Raw genomic sequence first — 17,912 nt, forward strand, 5'->3', positions numbered from 1 at the left:
AGGAGCCGAGGTCTCACCAAAAATCTAAGTACTTCGAATGATGATTTCACTTGATCCACGATTATCTTGATAAAAAATACATCAAAATACAAAGAGTAGACACCACGGACAATATGGCTGACCCATTGACGAAGTAGCTGAGCCAACAAAAGATCAAAGTCCATCTTGAGAAGATGAGACTTAAATTTGTGGCCAATTGGCTTTAGTGTAAGTGGAAAATTGTTAAATGTATGTCCTAAAAGTTAATTGGGCTGACATATATAATCTTTCTAAGGGCATAATTTGTAATCTTGACTTATTAATGAAACAAAATTTGGGTTATTTATCCATTCATATTGTGTAACGTGTCTATGAATTGTCTAATGAATTAACAAGATGATGATACATTCTCAAGAATTGAGAATTTGAGGCATGTGCCATTGGTGGTTAATTCATAAATTGCTCCCGACTATAGGATCATCACGGAGACGGTGATTGATCTACATAGGTTGGTGCATGGATCACTTTCTTATGAGATGAGTCTTGAATCTACAGTATAGGGATACTGAGCGAGAGGCAGGCGCTTGTTAGGGAACAAGGTTGCTAAGTGTGGCCAATACGAGTAGTCGTTTAGATATCTACCTTCTCGTCGTGACATATTCAATGCTGTAGTAGTGTGAATAGTTTTTTGACCTACGGTACCTCGGATATTCACAATGAGGTTGTTATAGTTTGACTATATCATAACTCGGTCTTCTAGTCTTATAGAGTTTTGAGGTATATGTTGGCTGCAGTAGGTTCATCATAGTAATAGGATGTGCACTTATATGGGATTTATTGATCCTGGTAGTTAGGGAGAAGTCCTATGAGGATCATGAAACTGAGTTCGGAAGTCCATGGCCATAGCAAGTGTGAATGATGGAAAGGAGTTTCCATGAGAATTCACTAAGAACTCAGATTGATTGAATCTTACATATGACTAGATCAGGTTGACGAGTTATTCATGACGTTAGTCTTGTCGGAACTCACGATAGAAAAATCGGATCACACGGCAACTGCACCTAGAGGTTCATTTATTCAATTCTATTGGGTTGCCACTATATATTGCTAGGTGTCATTGGTGGATCGTAATACCAATTGAGAATTATTTTGATGATCAATAATTCTCGAATTGGCTAAATTGTAAGGGGTTTCAATCCATTGAAAGAAGTTTCAATGATATTGTTGATGGAGATTACAATATATCCTATTACCAGACAGAATTGAATCTATGAGGTCACACAACAAGGGATTTGATCTAGGATCGTACAATTGGGATCATGTGGTTCCAGCTAATTTGGATTTGAGAAATCTTATTGGGTTTAGGAAACCATGGTAGCACATGGTAAACCCAAAATCCTCTTTAGACTTGAATCCCTATGAGATGGAGATTGGATCAAGTCAATTGCAGGCAATATGGGTAGTCAAGAGTTGGTTTTTCATCATTAATTAAGTTGGGAGAAATTGGGTTTGAACCCAATTGGATAGGGTCCATAGGGCGCGAACTGTTGGTACCCCCCTTAGTCCTACTGCGACAAGGAATAGGAAGAGGAGAATGGGGCGCATTCCCCACCAGGGTTTGGCATCAAATAGAACAATTGGAGGTGCCCCAAGAGTCCTAATTAAAGTTGGTTTTGGGTTTCTTATGAGATAAAGATATGATTTGATCAATTTCTAAACCAAGTAGGACTCTGTTTTGCCTATAAAAGGGCCTTGAGATGAGATCTCTTAGCCCTAAGCAATCCAAGCCAAGTCTCCACACCTCTTTCTCTTGAGCTCTCCACACCCTCTCCCTCTCCCCTCTTCATCACACCTAAGAGTTGGGCGTCCTTGGTCTCCACACCCAAGGGTTGTGCGCCTTCTTCCTTATACGCGCAAGGTGCGAAGTGCTGATTTGAGAGTTCTTTCATTTTCTTCTTCCTCCTCTAAAAATTGCTTGCTGGTTTCTTGGTGAAGAAATAAAGAGGAGCTTTCCTAGATCTGTCTCGTATATATCTGTAGAGGTCGGACGTTTGTGCGGCTTAAAAAAGAACCAGAAGAGATATCCATGATCATCAAACTATGGTGTATATCTACCCGCACAAAGGTGAAGATGAGATCTTCATGCTTATATTTTATAAATTTATTTGCTGCATATAGATCTTAAGAACATAATAGGGATGATCTCATGAGATGAGATCTAGAAGATGCATGTTAGATTAAATCATGTCCACTGCGCATATAAAATTTTTGTTGTCTAAGCACCCATGCTGCGCTAGATTTTCCTTCACTTCCTTACTGCCCCTTCCTCAATCTCTACTTCTCATAGACTGGATATACCCCAACATGTGCCCTCCGCCTGCATCAATTCAAACAATTCAAAAGCTTTCTCTCACTTCCCTTTCGAAGCATAGCCCGAGATCATCGAATTCCAAGTTAGCACATCTCTTGTTACTGCTGCAGTAAAAATTCTTGCCTTACAAATTGAACAACGACAACCAGTCCAAATAAGAACAGTCCAGAATCCACTTTCAAAACTGCCAAAATTTGATTTGGTCAACAGCAAAAGGCGGCAATCAAGTTCCTCAACAACTATTTTTCAGTAGCTCCAGCCATGTCTATCTTCTACTCTAACACCTTGCTCCTCATAAAGGTCCATATCACTATCTTCAAAACGATAAGTTTATTTCCTAGGATCCATTATGTGCAAAGAGCCACCATTTGACAGCATGGATTATGTAACTTGGACGGTCAAAAATCTTATCAAAAAAGCATAAATTTCAAAATATTTTGGTCACTGTTCCCACTCTATCTATTACCCAATTGCTTCAGCAAACCATATCTCCTCATTACCAAAGTATCCAGCATCCCTTATTTGATCAGCCAACCCCCACAACAAGAAACTGATACGATTTACCTGCTGTTTTGATGTAATATCTACCTGGAAAGGATATAAGTTATTCCCCAGATCCAGCCATGAACAACTTGGAGCTTTCCGAATGCCCATATCCCTCATCAGTATCCTGAGCTTAGCTAGCTCTTGCAAACACCTGGCAGATGCGTGCATATTGGCAATCAAAACATAGTGGCTGGGATTATCAGACTTCATCTCTAAGAGCTTCTTTGCATGCCTTTCTCTGATCTCTATGTTCCCATGTACCCGACATGCCTCAACAAGTGTAGCCAGCATGGCAGCACTTGGCTGGAGTGGCATTTGATCAATTATCTCTTCTGCCTTCCTTAGCAGGCCTGCCCGTCCATAGAGATCAACCATGCAAGAGCAATGCTCCACTCGTGCTGCAATGCGATATAAGCCAACCATCCTGCTAAAGATCATTTGCCCTTGGATTACAAGGCCAGAGTGGCTGCAAGCTGAGAGGACGGCCACCATGGTTATGTGGTCTGGTTCAATTCCACAGTCAATCATCTTATTGAAAAGCTTCAAAGCAGTGATTCCCTTTCCTTGCAATCCATAACCTGCAATCAATGAAGTGTTGGAGATTTTATCACGGCCTTTCATAAAGTCGAATACTCTTTGGGCTGCTGCCATCCTTCCAGACTTTGAGTACATGTCAACTAGAGAGTTCCATAACGACTGGTAGCCCTCAAACCCCAGTTTTGTAACATAACAGTGGAGTTCTCGCACATGCCAGATGTTTGCAAGATGGGCACAAGGAGAAAGGACAGTTGTGACCGTAACATAGTTTGGCCATATCCTACAACCAATCATTTCTCGAAAAAGTAAACAAGCTTGCTCAGCTTGGTCAATGTGCACAAATCCTGCCAACATGGCATTCCAAGTAACTAAACTGCAAATTGCACTTGTTCGGAACATAATGTAAGCATCACCTGTGTTCTTACATCTAGAATACATTGCGATCAAAGCATTCTTGACATTCTCAAGCTTTTCACAATGGAAGCGAATGGCCAATCCATGAATCTCCTTCCCCACCCTCACAGCCCCGAGTCTAGAGCAAGCCTTCAAACCAATAACCAAAGTTACATAATCTATAGCTGACCCCCTTATCCTCATCTAGGGTATGAATCTAAGCACTTCCATAAAATTACTCATTTGCAGATTCCCCGCAATGATTGTATTCCAAGTCACAGTGTTCACTTCTGATGTCTTGGGCATCCGCTCCAGTAATTGAAAAGCCTCCTCCCACATTCCCTTTGATGCATACCCTGAAATCATGGAGTTCCAAGTAACAACATCCCTCTTAGCCATTCCGTCAAACATATTCCTTGCAACCTCTAATGCATCGCACTTGACATACAGCGCAACCAAAGCATTCCAAACATACAAATCCCATTCCAAACTGCTGCCATCTATGCTTCTATGTATCTCCCTCCCTAATTCCAACTCCCTCATTTCACCACAGGCCTTTCGGACACCTGAGTTGGTGATCTTATCGACACTCACGCCCCACTTAATCGTCTATTTGTACGCCAAAATCGCATCTTCCCAACACCCATTGCGCACATAGGCGGAAAGAAGCAAATTCCACGGCAAAGTTTGCAATTTTATCGCTCTTTCGACCACGGCGTGGGCGTTGGTGAGGAGGTTGAAGACAGAATACAAGGATGTGAGCTTGAAAACCAAGTGAAGGTTGTCGGAGAGGCCGAGCGAGAGGACGAGGGCATGGAGCTGCTGGCCCTGGGGAAGGGCTCTCCGGGCGGTGGAGCAGGAGAGAAGGGAGGTGAGGGGGTGAACGAAGAGGCATGGGAATGAGGAGTAGAGGCGAATGAGGGAGAAGACAGTGAAGGCCTCGGAGAGGTGGCCATGGGCGGATAGGGAGTTGATGGAGTCTATGAGGGGAGCTGCAGAAGAGGGTGGTGGTTTTAATTCGTCTCTCTTTCTCTGATGGTGTTGCCGATGGTGTGGAGTGCAGGGATTTGCTCCAAGATATTGGAAAGCACTTGTGGATTTGGGAGAGGTTCTTCTTTAGGATGAGGGGAGGAGAGGGTATAAAGGTAGGGATGGCAATGAGTAGGATACCCACAAAATTTGCCCTATCCGTATCAAAACTTAGGGGACCAACTCACATCACCACAACTTGCTAAGGAAAAAACCCCAATCGAAGTCGGGTGGGATGCTTCGAGCGGCGGGTATTTATATATAAGAGCCTGCATGTATACATAAATTATCTGTCAATTTATTAACGGGCAGTGGTAATCCGAAGATTTGGAATTCAAATCCTCTAATCCACCTATTATATATATCATAAAAATTTATAAAATATATATAATTGGGTTCGAGTAGTAGGTATTCAAAGGTTGGATATCCAAGAATACATGTCCTAACATTAACATCACGACCATCCATCAACTACGTGATATAATTTTAAGTTTGAGGAGGTGAGTTGCATTTTTTTTCTTTTTTTTTTGTTTTGATGAAGAGGAGATGAGTTGTATTTAAGCAAGATGAGCATCCCCATATTTTTTTTCTTTCTAAAATCGTAGTTTAAAAGAAAAAATAAAATTATAACGATGTTCCTTCAACTTTTTATAAATTACATCAACATATAAAATTTTTGAGCTTTTTTAATTAGACTCCAATACTTAGTTTACGTTGCAATGTAGCTTAACTATCCATCGGAGCTCTAAGACCATTAGCAGCATGTATGAAATGACTAAATTATCCTAGAGGAGGTCCCAATTTATGAAATAATTTTTTAATTTATTAAATGCTTTTCCAATGTATTGATACATCCTTCGGGAATGGAGTTGGTGGAAAAAGAGGCTGACCATATTCTAAGGTCGTGGCGTCACCTTCTCTGCTGTCGGTGATCAAGATGCTGAAATGCTAAAAGTCCACCTATACGGCCATCAGTTTTTCCACCACCTCCCTCCTCTTCCTTCTTCCATTCCCCAACCACCCTCTCTCTCACCGCCTAGGCATGTCTCTATCTTTCCTCGCCCCCTTTTCCAACCATTGGTGGTGACCCTCGTGTTGGCCGAACCCCCTCCCTCTTGACTCTCCTACCGTCCCTACTGCCCCTTTCGACTCCGACAAGCCTCGGGAAACAACCCATTTGAGAATTATGGGGTTTTAGAGAATATGAATTTTTTTTCGAACAATGTCATGCAGACTATCATTAACATATCAGCTAGTGTAGGTACCAGAGGGAGGGTTCAATGACAAGCTTGAGAAATGTCGAGACTTCTATCACTCATGTTACTGTCTCGGTGGGCTCATTGTTAGCCAATATAGTGGGGCTCATCATTAGCCAATATAGTTGGGTTCCTATTCTAACCCATTAGAGCCCATCCATCCACTTTACAATGTTGTTCTGGATAGATACCATAAATCACTTGATTTCTTTTCAATGTCCTGAGCAGCAAGGTACCTAATAAGCAACCACTGGTTGAAAGTGCAATAGACCTAATTTTATATACCTGTCAAAGTAATACCATGAAGGCCTCATGATGATGGGGCAAAAATCCAGCTATATTCATCATACCCAAATAATGATCCTTTCAAACTGATTCATGTAGCAGGAATGGCATGTCATTTTCGCCTTTTTTTCAAGTTGAATTGAAACATCATTCAAATGTCGTTAGTAACTGTTGTTTTATTTGGTAGATTCCTTTGGGGAACAGAAGCCTTAGATCTTAAAAGTCAATGTATCATTAAACGACTTGTAGAAACTTCTGGCAAAAGGGGAAGGGAGGAACAATAATCGAATGTAGGCTCACATTTTTTTTGTGCATGGTTGTGGGAAATATCATGCTAGAGTGCAGAGATAGTTTTTAATATATCAAAAATGTGTTCTCACTATGCTCTAGGTGGTGCAGTGCAAATTTAGAGTAGTGTTTGAAGTACCATTCTAACAGGAGGATTTCATGTGTTGTTGGAGCAGCCTCCTAGGTGATCAGAGGTGGAATGATAATGGAATGTATCCATAGATATTGGATTCATTTTGTTTCCTGTCATTTTTACTATAGGAAAAAAATCTTGGAGTTTTGCACTCCCACAAGCCCACAATAGATGCATTTCATGGTGAGTATGCAAACACCTGCCTTTTCCATAAGCATACCACTTATTGGTCAGGATTACCTATAAGGAATGCCCAGTGAATTGATTAGCTACAACCTGAGTAGCTGGAATAATTTTGGATAGTGTTCAGAATTTTCATGTAAGAGGATCTGGATCGATGACATAAGAGATGCTTCATAGGATCCTGACTTCATTTCTCATTTGTAAAGCACTTCTCTCTCTCTCTCTCACACACGCACGCACGCACGCACGCACTCATGCCTTTTCTTTCTTGGCTTCATTATGTTCCATATCTTCTTTGCTATCTGTTGTTTGAGGTGTATCAATATTATATTCCTCTCTCTCTCTCCCCCTCCGTTCATTCCTTCTCTCTGTCTTCGCCACACTCAACCAAGTTGGGCTAAACCTAACCAGCATAAAGGAAAAAGAGGAATGGGGAGGAATCACATGATGGCTAGCTACTCGATTTCCTCCAACCTACCAAAGAAAAACTAACCCCTTTCCTAGTCCAAGAGGAAAGGCTATTTATGAAATATAGTGTCTGAAATTATGTCATGTAACAGTCATATATTCATGGATTCTAATGGAGATAGACGACTAGGGTACTTTGCAACCAAATCTTAAGGTTGGGTATAAATACCATAGGCATGCTTATTTGAAAAATTATAACTTAGAAATTCTCCCTTTCCTATTGTGATGGGTGCTGTTCCTACATTCCTAGGGAGCTTACTAATGAGAATCCAACTAGATATATATACTGTCTGTAGTTATCTTTGATGTTAACTTTTTATAAATGAGAATATTTACCAAGGGTTCAATATAATAGAACCAAGGTAGAGATAATGGAAAGGATCTTCTTGATGTCAGTTGTAATGCCTGTGAAATAAGTTAGAATGACAAATAGTGTGATGTGGAGAAATGTTAAGCAGTGCTAGGGGCATTCCTTAAAAAGTGATTGCTTTTCTTCGTTGGAGGCATCCCAGAGGTCAAATTTGTTGTCTAAGGAGGCAGCAGCTTCGCCTCTAAGGACTTCTTCACAATGGAATGGGGTGAAATTGCCTGGACCATGACTATTTGGTCTCAGATAGTTCAAGGTGAATGTCGGTTTCGCTGGGAGACATCCAAAGCAATGGAGGACAAGGTGGAAGCGCTTGAGGCTCGGTTTAGATAGATTGTGGTATTTTTGGCAGCGAAGCTTCAGCAATCGACCCAACGGCGGAGGAATGCATTGATAGGTAAATTTCTGGGTCGATGTTTTCCATTAGATTTTGTTTCTAAGGAACTCAGAGCTAGGTGGAATGTGGAGGGTTACTTTTATGTCTCACCTCACTTTGAAGGGCTTCTGTTACTTGAGTTTTCTTCGGAGACAGTGAAGAATAGGGTGCTTGAGAAGGGGCCTTGGTCTCTTGCTGGCCAAATCTTGGCGCTAGAGAGCTGGCGACCAAATTTCCGATCGGGGGAGGATTCTGTTCGAACTGCCTGCATTTGGGTTTGTCTTCTAGATCTTCCACTGGAGTTATGGGAAAAACAAAAAATTTTGAAACTTGCTTCTATTGCTGGTACATACTACTTGTTGATGATTGGACAGCAACATCAGCTCGAATGGGATTTGCAAGCATTGCAGTGATCATTGACATTACTAAACCTTGGTGTTCGGGGTTGAAGGTTCGATTAGATGACTCTATAATCAGGCAACAATTTATCTACGAGGAGTTGCTATAGTTATGTCACTCGTAGTTAGGGGTGAGCAAAAATCGAACTTGAACCAATCCAGTCGGTGAAACCGAACCAAACTGCATGTTTGGTTTGGTTTAAAATTTTATTCGGTTTGGGTTGGTTGGTTTTTGACATATATAAAAAACAGGTTTAGATTGGTTCAGATTTGTCAGTAAATAAAACCATTCTCAAACCAAATCGGATCGGCTTTAATAAAACAACATCATTTTGATTAGGGTGTTGTTTATGTTGGAGTATTAATGTATTAGAAAATAATTCTGGATTTATGGTGTTGTTTATCAATTTGGTTGTGTTGATTAGCCTTAAACTCTAAGTGACTTACTGGATTATTTATTTTTTTTGTAATGTGTTGAAGATCTATATCTTAATCCTTAATGATGGTGTTTGTTTAAGAATTTTATTTTGTCGAGTGACAGTATCTTATGTCAATTTAAATTATTTTACTTGATAAATTCTCTTGGTGGTACTCTTTTGTGAAAAGAAAACAAATCTTCATGAATCACAAAAAAAAAAAATCAATAAACCAAACCAAACCAGACCGTTTAAATCATATTGGTTTGCTTTAGTTTCAATCTTCTATTGGTCTGGTTTGATTTCTAGAAATGTCAAACCATTTAGGACTGGTCCGGCTTAGGTTTGAGCATGAAACCGGTCCAAACCGGATCATGCTCACCCCTACTCGTGGTAGATTAGCTAATCCGACCCTCTCACGTGGATGTGCTAAAGCCACTATGGTGGAGGCCAAGCCAGTGTACAATCCATGGATCAGAGCAGCAAAGGTGCAGATACTAGGAATCCATCAGGAATGGCGCTCTCCCAAAGGCTGCATTGACATAGGACCAACAGGCAGTGCAAGCTGGACACAACCAAAGAAGACTTCAAAGAAAAAATCTTTTCCTCGAGCTTAGAACCCAATTTATTCAACTTCCTCACCTTCAGGATCTCAGTTTGAACTTTTGATTGTTGAACCTGTTCATCCAAGCACTGAACAGCAAAACATGGAATTAGCTGTGGCACTAATTGGAGGAGAAACAAATCCTATCATGCCTCTAGTGAAAGAAAAATGCGAGCGGTCCCTAACCAGGGTAGCAAAGAATCACTACAATAAAAATGACTTTTGGCAGCAAATTACTTGTGACATTTTTTATTATATGCCACTAAATTCTTTTTTTTTACTGCATTTTTGATAAAAATGCCACCATCTTTCAACAAGTATTTTTTTATTAGTACTTTATTATAAGCTATAAATTTATATTTTATGGTATATAACTTGAAGTATTGGAAACCATAACTACTATTATGGCATTTAACTAATATACTAGAAAATAATATCATAATTTATGGGATTTTAGAAAATTACCGCTAAATCTTAAATTATTAATTTTTATATAGAGCTTGGTTTTGTTATACCGATCCCATAAAATATATTGATATATATATATATATATATATATATTATATATTATATATATATATATATATAGCATTATTTAATGACATGAATGCATGTTAATAAGTTAAATAAACTATGTTTATGTGCTAATAATACATGCTCTAATTCCCCTCTGTAGCAAAAAGTTATTACCATGGAGCAGTCGAGATCAAGTCTGGAGATAGGTCACTCTTCAATTGGGGTAGGTATAGTATCTAGGAAAAAAGTTTGGATGGGACAAACTCATAAGGGAGTTTGGAGATCAGTTGGCCAATCAATGGAACCAAAAGAAGTAAAACAGTTGACGGGGCAGAACAAGAATCTCATCTTTCCAATATTGGTATGGAACTAACCCTTCATCAACTTATGTTGATCAGCTAAGTCCAAACTTGACTCTCAAGAGGGTCAGCAAAGTTCATCTTCGAACCCGATGAGGGATTTGAAGGATCGTATCACACTCCTTTGGGGGTCAATTTAGTAGTAGAGGGGTGGGTGAATCATCTTCTTCTACATCATGAAGATCCTTTGTTGGAATTGTCGGGGAGCGGCTAAGCCTTTGTCAATTACACAAAAAATTAGGAAAAAATATATTTTTATACAATAAAGTTTAGTGATACTAGCAATTGAGCAATCCAAATTTCATGTTTGCCAATTTGATCAATAAAGTGATAAGATCGATTAAAATCAGGAAAACTAATAGATGGAATTCAATGTCATTTGCCCATGGCCGTCATGTGACTGCACGTGGCCCACTAAATAAGCATACGTGGCAAAAACATTGTTAAGCATTGTTGACATGGCATGTTATGTGGAAGGGCAGGGGATTGGCGCATGTTAGCAAGGCCAAGGAGATTTGGACTCGTGGGGAGGTAAAGTTGAGGGAGAGGATCTTGGCACCGACATTGCCGGTGATGTGGAGCTCGATGGAGTCATTGACGATGGTGAAGCCGAGGAAGAGGATCTTGGCACCGACATTGCCGATGATGCGGAGCTCGACTCGGTTGTTGACGACGGCGTTGCGGATGAGGTCAAGGGCGTCGGCCTGGAGGATGCTGAACTCGCTCACCCTAACCCGGGTTTGGACTAGATGGGTCGAGTGGGCTGATTGCTCGAACTTGGGCACATTGGCCATGCCCAACGGTCCCCTGTGGTACATCACCACGAACTGTCTTCCTGTATTGGATTCCTACCTTGTTTGATCGGTTCTCTGCATGAATGGCAGCATGATGTTGAGGGAGAGGTATGCCATTGGTGGTGAGGTGGTGGTTCCGATGGCGACGAGGAGGTACTGGACACCGACCTGCTGGAGATCAAACTGGGGCTTCTTGGGTTTGACGACCAAGATGATGATGAGGACGACGACGATGGTGAGGAGGGCGAGGAAGGTGAGGAAGAGGCAGCAATAGCCCTTAAGGGAGGCGGCTGACGAGGAATAAGAGGAAGATGGGCCTAGGTAATGGGTGTGGCTGCTTGGAGGAGGGTAGGGCCGGCAAGGGTGGTCATCGCCATTGGCCTGGTTCGCCCAAGACATCATCACCGCTGCCACCATTCCCGTCGTTCTTCGTTGGATTCGGGGATTCATCGTCAAGGGTTTCTCTTTCCAACTCTCGCTCGCATTATAACTTCTTTGGTGCTTCTAAATGGCGTTGGTTTTGTTTTTGCCACGTATGCTTGTCACGAATGCTTGATGACATTTTTGCCATGTATGCCAGTTTAGTAGTCCACGTGCAGTCACATGACGGTCATAGGCAAACGGCATTGAGCTTCGTCTGTTTGTTTTCCTGATTTTGATTGATCTTATCATTTTATTGACCAAATTGGCAAACATAAAACTAGGATCATTCGATTGCTAGTACCCCTAAACTTTATTATACAAAAATACATTTTTTCCAAAAATCTACTTCATCAACATGGGTTCTCTATCATGTGTTTTCTTGAAACCAAACTATCTATTAATTCTTTGGGTCGCATTAAAAAAATTTTGGGGCCAAGATGGAAAGTTTACATGGTTCCATCATAGGATCTATCTAGAGGCATTCTTATTGCTTGGGTGAAGAGGATCGGGCAAGTCACCTTCTTTCACTATGACTGTCAGGTAGCCTTTGCTATTTTTACTCCTACAACTGGAACTGGCAACTGCTTATGCTAGTACATGTCATTATGAACGAAGAAGGCTATGGGATCAAATTAATTCAGCCTTGTCTTTGGATTTGCCTCGTGTATGTATAGGGGACTTTAACCACATCTTGGCTCTTGAAGACAATGCTGGCGATAAACCTTTCAAATTGGTAGAGAAGGGAATTGCAAGCCTTTTTGCATCAATCTGGGTGACTTGATCTTGGATTCCATGGACCTAAATACACATGGTGCAATAATCGCCAAGGTTATGTTCGGATTTGGGAGAGATTGGACAGAGCTTTGGCTAATGATAAATGGATGTATAGTTTCTCTAATTCCACTATCCATCATTTAATAAGGTATGCTTCAGATCATTGTCCAATTCTTCTATCCATGATTTATGAAGCACCACAAGGTCCTTCCCCATTTAGATATGAAAAACTCTAGCTTTCGTATGCCATAATTCATGAGGTTGTTCAACAAGCTTGCACTTGTAATGAGCAATGCCCTCTGGATGTAAAGCTTAGGAAGTTACTTTCTAATACGAAGAGAGAATTGAAAAAATGGAAAAGAAGCATAGGTAACATTTTCAAAAGGGCAATCACATTAAATGATAGCATATATCAATTGCAATCAGTGGAAGCTCAACAAGGGGTACTTAGTGTTAATCAATATCAACAATTGCTGGCTTTACTTAGGGAGTACCATCTGAACCTGTAGTGTCAGGAAATTTTATGGGATCAAAAATCAAGAATTGCTCGGATAAAGGATAGTGACTCTAATACAAAGTTCATCCACGGCTCTACAATCTTGAGATGGCAGTTGAACAAAATTATACAAATTCGGGCATCACATGGGGAGATGATTGATGATCCTGGACAAATTTGCCAAATTCTGCTAGACTCCTTTCAATAACATTGGGCGGCACAACTGCCTAGTCAACAAATGGCTTTGTCGGTTGTTTCACTAGTAGTAATAGAATAGCACAATAATATTCTTATCTATAAGGTCACGGAGGAGGAAATAGAGTTTGCCCTTTGGAACATGTATCCAGATAAGGCCCCGGGCCTGATGGTTTCCAACCATTCTTTTTGAAGCATTTTTGGCACATCATTAAGAGGTTATTCAAGCCATACATTATTTTTTTGATATTGCTATCCTTCCTTTGTATTGTAAAAGGACCTATATTGCCCTACTTCCTAAAAACACTACGCCAGAGCATCCAAATGACTATAGGCTTATAAGCCTTAACACTACTTACAAACTAATTGCTAAAATCCTTGTTCATAGACTTCAACCTATTCTCTCTGATCTTACTTCTCCCAAATAAGGTGCTTTTGTTCGGGGCCGATCTATTGTTGACCAAATCCTAACTAGTCAGGAATTAATGCATTCCTTACAATGAGCTTCTCCTTCTTACAGCCCAATGATGATCAAATTAGATATGAAGGCCTTTGATTTGGTGTCATGGGATTTTCTACTTTCCTTGCTCAAACAATTTGGATTTCATGCTAAATTCATATCTCTAATACAACAATGTGTCACTCAGGCGCCATTTGCTTTGCTTATAAATGGCACACCCACCCCTTGATTTCAGCCAACAAGAGGACTATGCTAAGGTTGCCCGCTTTCACCTTATATGTTCATTTTATGCTCAGAGGTGTTCCCCCGCTTCGGACATTTTTCTGTTCATAATCACCTCCTTTGAGCTTATCGGCTTAGCAGAATGGGGCCTTCAATTTCTCACTTATTTTTTACAGATGATTGTATGCCTATAAGCAGGGCAACAGTAAAGGATGGGCCATGTCTTCTCTCAATTATATATGTCTGTTGTTCTCTTTCGAAACAAGCCATCAATATACAAAAATCCCAAATCAAATTTAGTCCGTGCATTCCTACATTGAAGAGCCAAATTAGAAGCCTATTCCAAATTCATGAAAAGAATGGGATGTGGAAATATTTGGGTGTGCCAATTCCAGGAAAGGCCTTGCACTTATCTGATCTTACTTTTATTGGGAAGGTGTTATCACGGATAACATCTTGGAAGTGGAGGGCTTTATCACTTGCAGGTAGAGCAACTCTTCTACAATCCATGTTGGCATCAATTCCTCTGTATTCCATATCTTCTATTCCTGTGCCCGTCTTTTCTCTCTAAATTACAAAAGGAATTTAGAGTTTTTCTCTAGGGACATCCTTCAGATCGATTGGCTTTCCATCCTATTGCATGGTCTACAGTGTGTACTCCAAAGCATCAAGGAGGGCTTGGACATGTCACATTAGAAACAAGGCGCTTTTCTGTGTAAGCTAGCAATAAATCTTGTTCTTCACTCCAATTCCCTTTGGGCTAAATTATTCTTTGAGAAGTATCATTTTTTGGGTTCATGGATGATTATTATAAGCCTCGGCGCTGCTTAGCTCTTTGGTCTAAATTTTGTAAGGTTGGACCCTTACCAATCTCATTCATTTAGTCAATTGGCATGGCGAATCTTTAAAATATATCAGGATCCTTGGTTGTCCATGATCCTATCTCTCGTGGCATACTTTTATAAATGTTGAGAACATGAACACCCAACTGACTCTCCAGAATTTTATTATTCTAATAGATAGTGGGACGTAGATGGACTGGCTAATCTGTTCTCGGTTGAGATGATGACTCAAATTGATGATATTCTCCTGTCACAAGGTCCTTGGCTGATCAGCTATGTTGGGATCTTATGGCACTCTCATGTTTCAATCACTAATTTGTATCTTTAGTTAACCCTTGCACACAGCTACTCCATCCAATAATTTGCTTGGATCTGGAACTTAATGTGCCAAGGAGAGTGAGATTCTTTGGTGTGATTACTTTGAAATCGTCTACCTTATAAAAGCTTGCTTTATAGGAGGGGCATCCTAACTGATACGCAATGTCATTGTGAGCTATGTGATGCAAGAGAGGAAGATGCTCAATATGTTATAATCTCTTGTCCTTTTGCAACAAGTTGCTGGCTAATCTTGCAGCATCTTGTGGGGTTGAACATTATACCTTCAATTGTGCCAGATTTAGTTGATCTTATTTCCACTAATCAAGTTGAGCATGATAAGCGAGCTTTATTTGCCTCCTTTGTTTGTCCAAATTGGCTTGCTCAAAATGATAGAATTTTCCAAAAAGTATATATAACTCCTCATCATTTAGCAAGGAAAGTTTTAACAATAGATCCGTCATGGCACTAGGATGGTCTGTTTCAAGCTTCATCAGCCCCTAATAATGACATGGTCTCTTGGTCACCCCCTCCCATTCGAGATATCAAAGTCAACTTTGGCACAGCTGTCAATCATTCCAAGGTTGCAGCTGGATATGTTATTAGAGACCCAATGGATAATCTTCTCCATGCCAGAGGTAAAATGCTTCACACTTTGGATGTTCCACATGCTGAACAAGCTGCGGCCTGGTTGGGATTATCTGTTGCTCTTGTGGAATTTTATGATTCAATGATACATATTGAAGGAGACTCAACCACTGTGGTCAAATGGTTGAAATCCCATGAAAACCTTATAGCTTACCATTCCCCTTACGTGCTGATATACATATATGGCTGTGAACCAACTTGAGCTGCAAAATTTCTCGTATTCATTGTGCAGGCAACAGAACATCTGATTATGTGGCTAAGTGGGCATTGGATGGGGACTTCATTCTACTTCCTAATGACAAGATACCTCACCAATTTAATGTCATTTTGCAGACTGACAGAGGGGGAGTTAATCTCATCCTTAACTTGAGTTTAAGCATGGATTCTTATCTTATTCTGCATGGTCATAAATTGACTTCATTTCTATTCACATTTGATTGCAGATGCAGGGTTCAACTCTAGTACTGGGTGCTTGAACAGGTTACGGATGATAGGAATCTTGGACTATTTTCATCTTCTTCTATAGTTATTGTTACCAAAATGCCTAGTTTCTTATACTCTCTAAGCAACCATGGTGCTGTTGGGCAGATTACATGGGTCATATCGCATCTTTATTCATTTTGCTGTCACAACAGTAGGTTTTTCTTGGCTCATAGGATCCGGGCAACAACTAGCAATCCAATAGGGGAGGAGGGTGTCAATGCAAGCCCCAAATGCCATTCCATAATGGATGGCTACTATGTTAGAGGAGCTGTAAGTCACTAGAAGTTGGAACAAGGGAGGAGCTTATCATCAATGGACATTACTGGCCTGGATTTTATAGTGAACTTCATATGCAGGCGATTAGGATCCCCTCTGAACTTACATTTAACTTTAGCAAGATCTCCATGGCTGATTGCTTATCCAAGCAGATAAATATGGACTTGCTGTTCCAAGACACAAATAAGTTTCCACCTTTGCTTCTAGCAGATGACTTTCTAACAGCTTGCCATATTGGGATGGTTATCTTTCTTCTTTGTCCTTTGGCTGATGATCCCAGTTCTTTATCCTGCTTGGTGCTGGGCAGTTTGGTTGTATTGAAGAGTATGTTGGCATTAATTTTTATACTCTGTGCTCGAGAATATGCTCTTTCTGCCTTACCCTTCATTTATCTCATGCACATTCTCTTTGCCAAGCTGTGTCTCAATACTTTTGTTATCTGGATTGTTTTTCCAATTCTCTATACTGTCGTTATCCAGGATTCATTATGTCATTTTGCTTCTCTCTCTGTGTTTTTCTTATACCTCTGCTGTCCAGACTGGGTTCGCAACAGGTTCAGCTGGGTTACTTGATGGTTCTATGTTTATATGATTGCCATCTTATGTTATCTAGGTTACTTCATCTCACATGGTACAATTCTCTTATTCTTATCGTGCTGACTACTCTACCGGGCAGCTTCAACTCAGTGCAAAGTCATGCTTTCTTCTCCTGGTTCTCTTTCTTTTCCACTACTCACAGGCTGGGTTCAGAACAGGCTCATTGGTTTTGGCTGATGATCATGCACTCCCATTACTCTGTTTCAAAAAGACTGCATCTGGGAAACTGTTCTTTTCACCAACTCCTTCATTCAGAAGATAAGCATGCTCGTTTTTGTGATTTTGCAGCTTCCATTTTCTCTTTGCCTCATTCACTTACTACTCAGGAGCTATTCCAAGGTTGAAAATTCACCCAAGGAGTTGATTTTGAGTACCAGTTGGCCTTGTTACTCTTTTTGGTCCTCCCTTATATGTTACTGTAGCAGGTACCCGTCTTCAGATACTGCTGGCTATGATTGGACGAACCAGGAGTTAACTACAGCATTACCCTTTACTTACTAGTGTTTTTGGTTTGTTCAGTATCTATTTGTTTGATGTCATGTACCAGCTTCTTGGTCGCGTTTCCTTGATTCTTTGTGTTGTTGGTTGTTACCCTCTTAGTACTGAAGTGCTGGTACATGGTTTTGTGATGCTGACTCCTTTTATATAAAGTCTCCGGGTAGTGTTCCACCACAAAAAAAAGGGGTGATTGCTTTTATTTGTCACTGACAAGGTGTTCTGCTCTTGTTTAATTATTAATCACCGATTATCTCTCTTTCAAAACAATAATTATGAGAGGACTGCCAATTAGAAATATCTGAGTCAAACAATTGATAACTCTAGCTAAGGTTACAATTACGCAAAGGGATGCAACCACTGAGTTACAGCCTATTTTGTCACCCATG

General features: G+C 40.4%; 2 protein-coding genes and 1 pseudogene across 2 annotated transcripts; all 3 read right to left on the reverse strand.

Moving 5' to 3' along the window:
* Nucleotides 1-2,361: 2,361 nt before the first annotated feature.
* On the reverse strand, nucleotides 2,362-10,123 carry LOC140851054 (pentatricopeptide repeat-containing protein At1g71490-like). Its single transcript, XM_073242439.1, has one exon. The coding sequence runs from the start codon at nucleotides 4,028-4,030 to the stop codon at nucleotides 2,813-2,815; it is 1,218 nt and encodes a 405-aa protein (XP_073098540.1). The 5' UTR covers nucleotides 4,031-10,123; the 3' UTR covers nucleotides 2,362-2,812.
* LOC114914445 (pentatricopeptide repeat-containing protein At1g71490-like) lies at nucleotides 4,031-4,369 on the reverse strand. The gene has a single exon (XM_029266344.2). It carries the CDS (start codon nucleotides 4,367-4,369, stop codon nucleotides 4,031-4,033), a length of 339 nt encoding a protein of 112 aa, XP_029122177.2.
* An 80-nt stretch (nucleotides 10,124-10,203) lies between the features above and the next one.
* Nucleotides 10,204-12,255, reverse strand: LOC109506205 (uncharacterized; annotated as a pseudogene).
* Nucleotides 12,256-17,912: the final 5,657 nt, after the last annotated feature.

Source organism: Elaeis guineensis, chromosome 8 (genome assembly GCF_000442705.2).
Source record: "Elaeis guineensis isolate ETL-2024a chromosome 8, EG11, whole genome shotgun sequence".
Taxonomy (NCBI): Eukaryota; Viridiplantae; Streptophyta; class Magnoliopsida; order Arecales; family Arecaceae; genus Elaeis; species Elaeis guineensis.

What these genes read in the sequence shown, in the direction of transcription:
- LOC140851054 (XM_073242439.1), bottom strand. Translation starts at nt 4,030, where the DNA reads ATGAGGATAAGGGGGTCAGCTATAGATTATGTAACTTTGGTTATTGGT.
- LOC114914445 (XM_029266344.2), bottom strand. Translation starts at nt 4,369, where the DNA reads ATGAGGGAGTTGGAATTAGGGAGGGAGATACATAGAAGCATAGATGGC.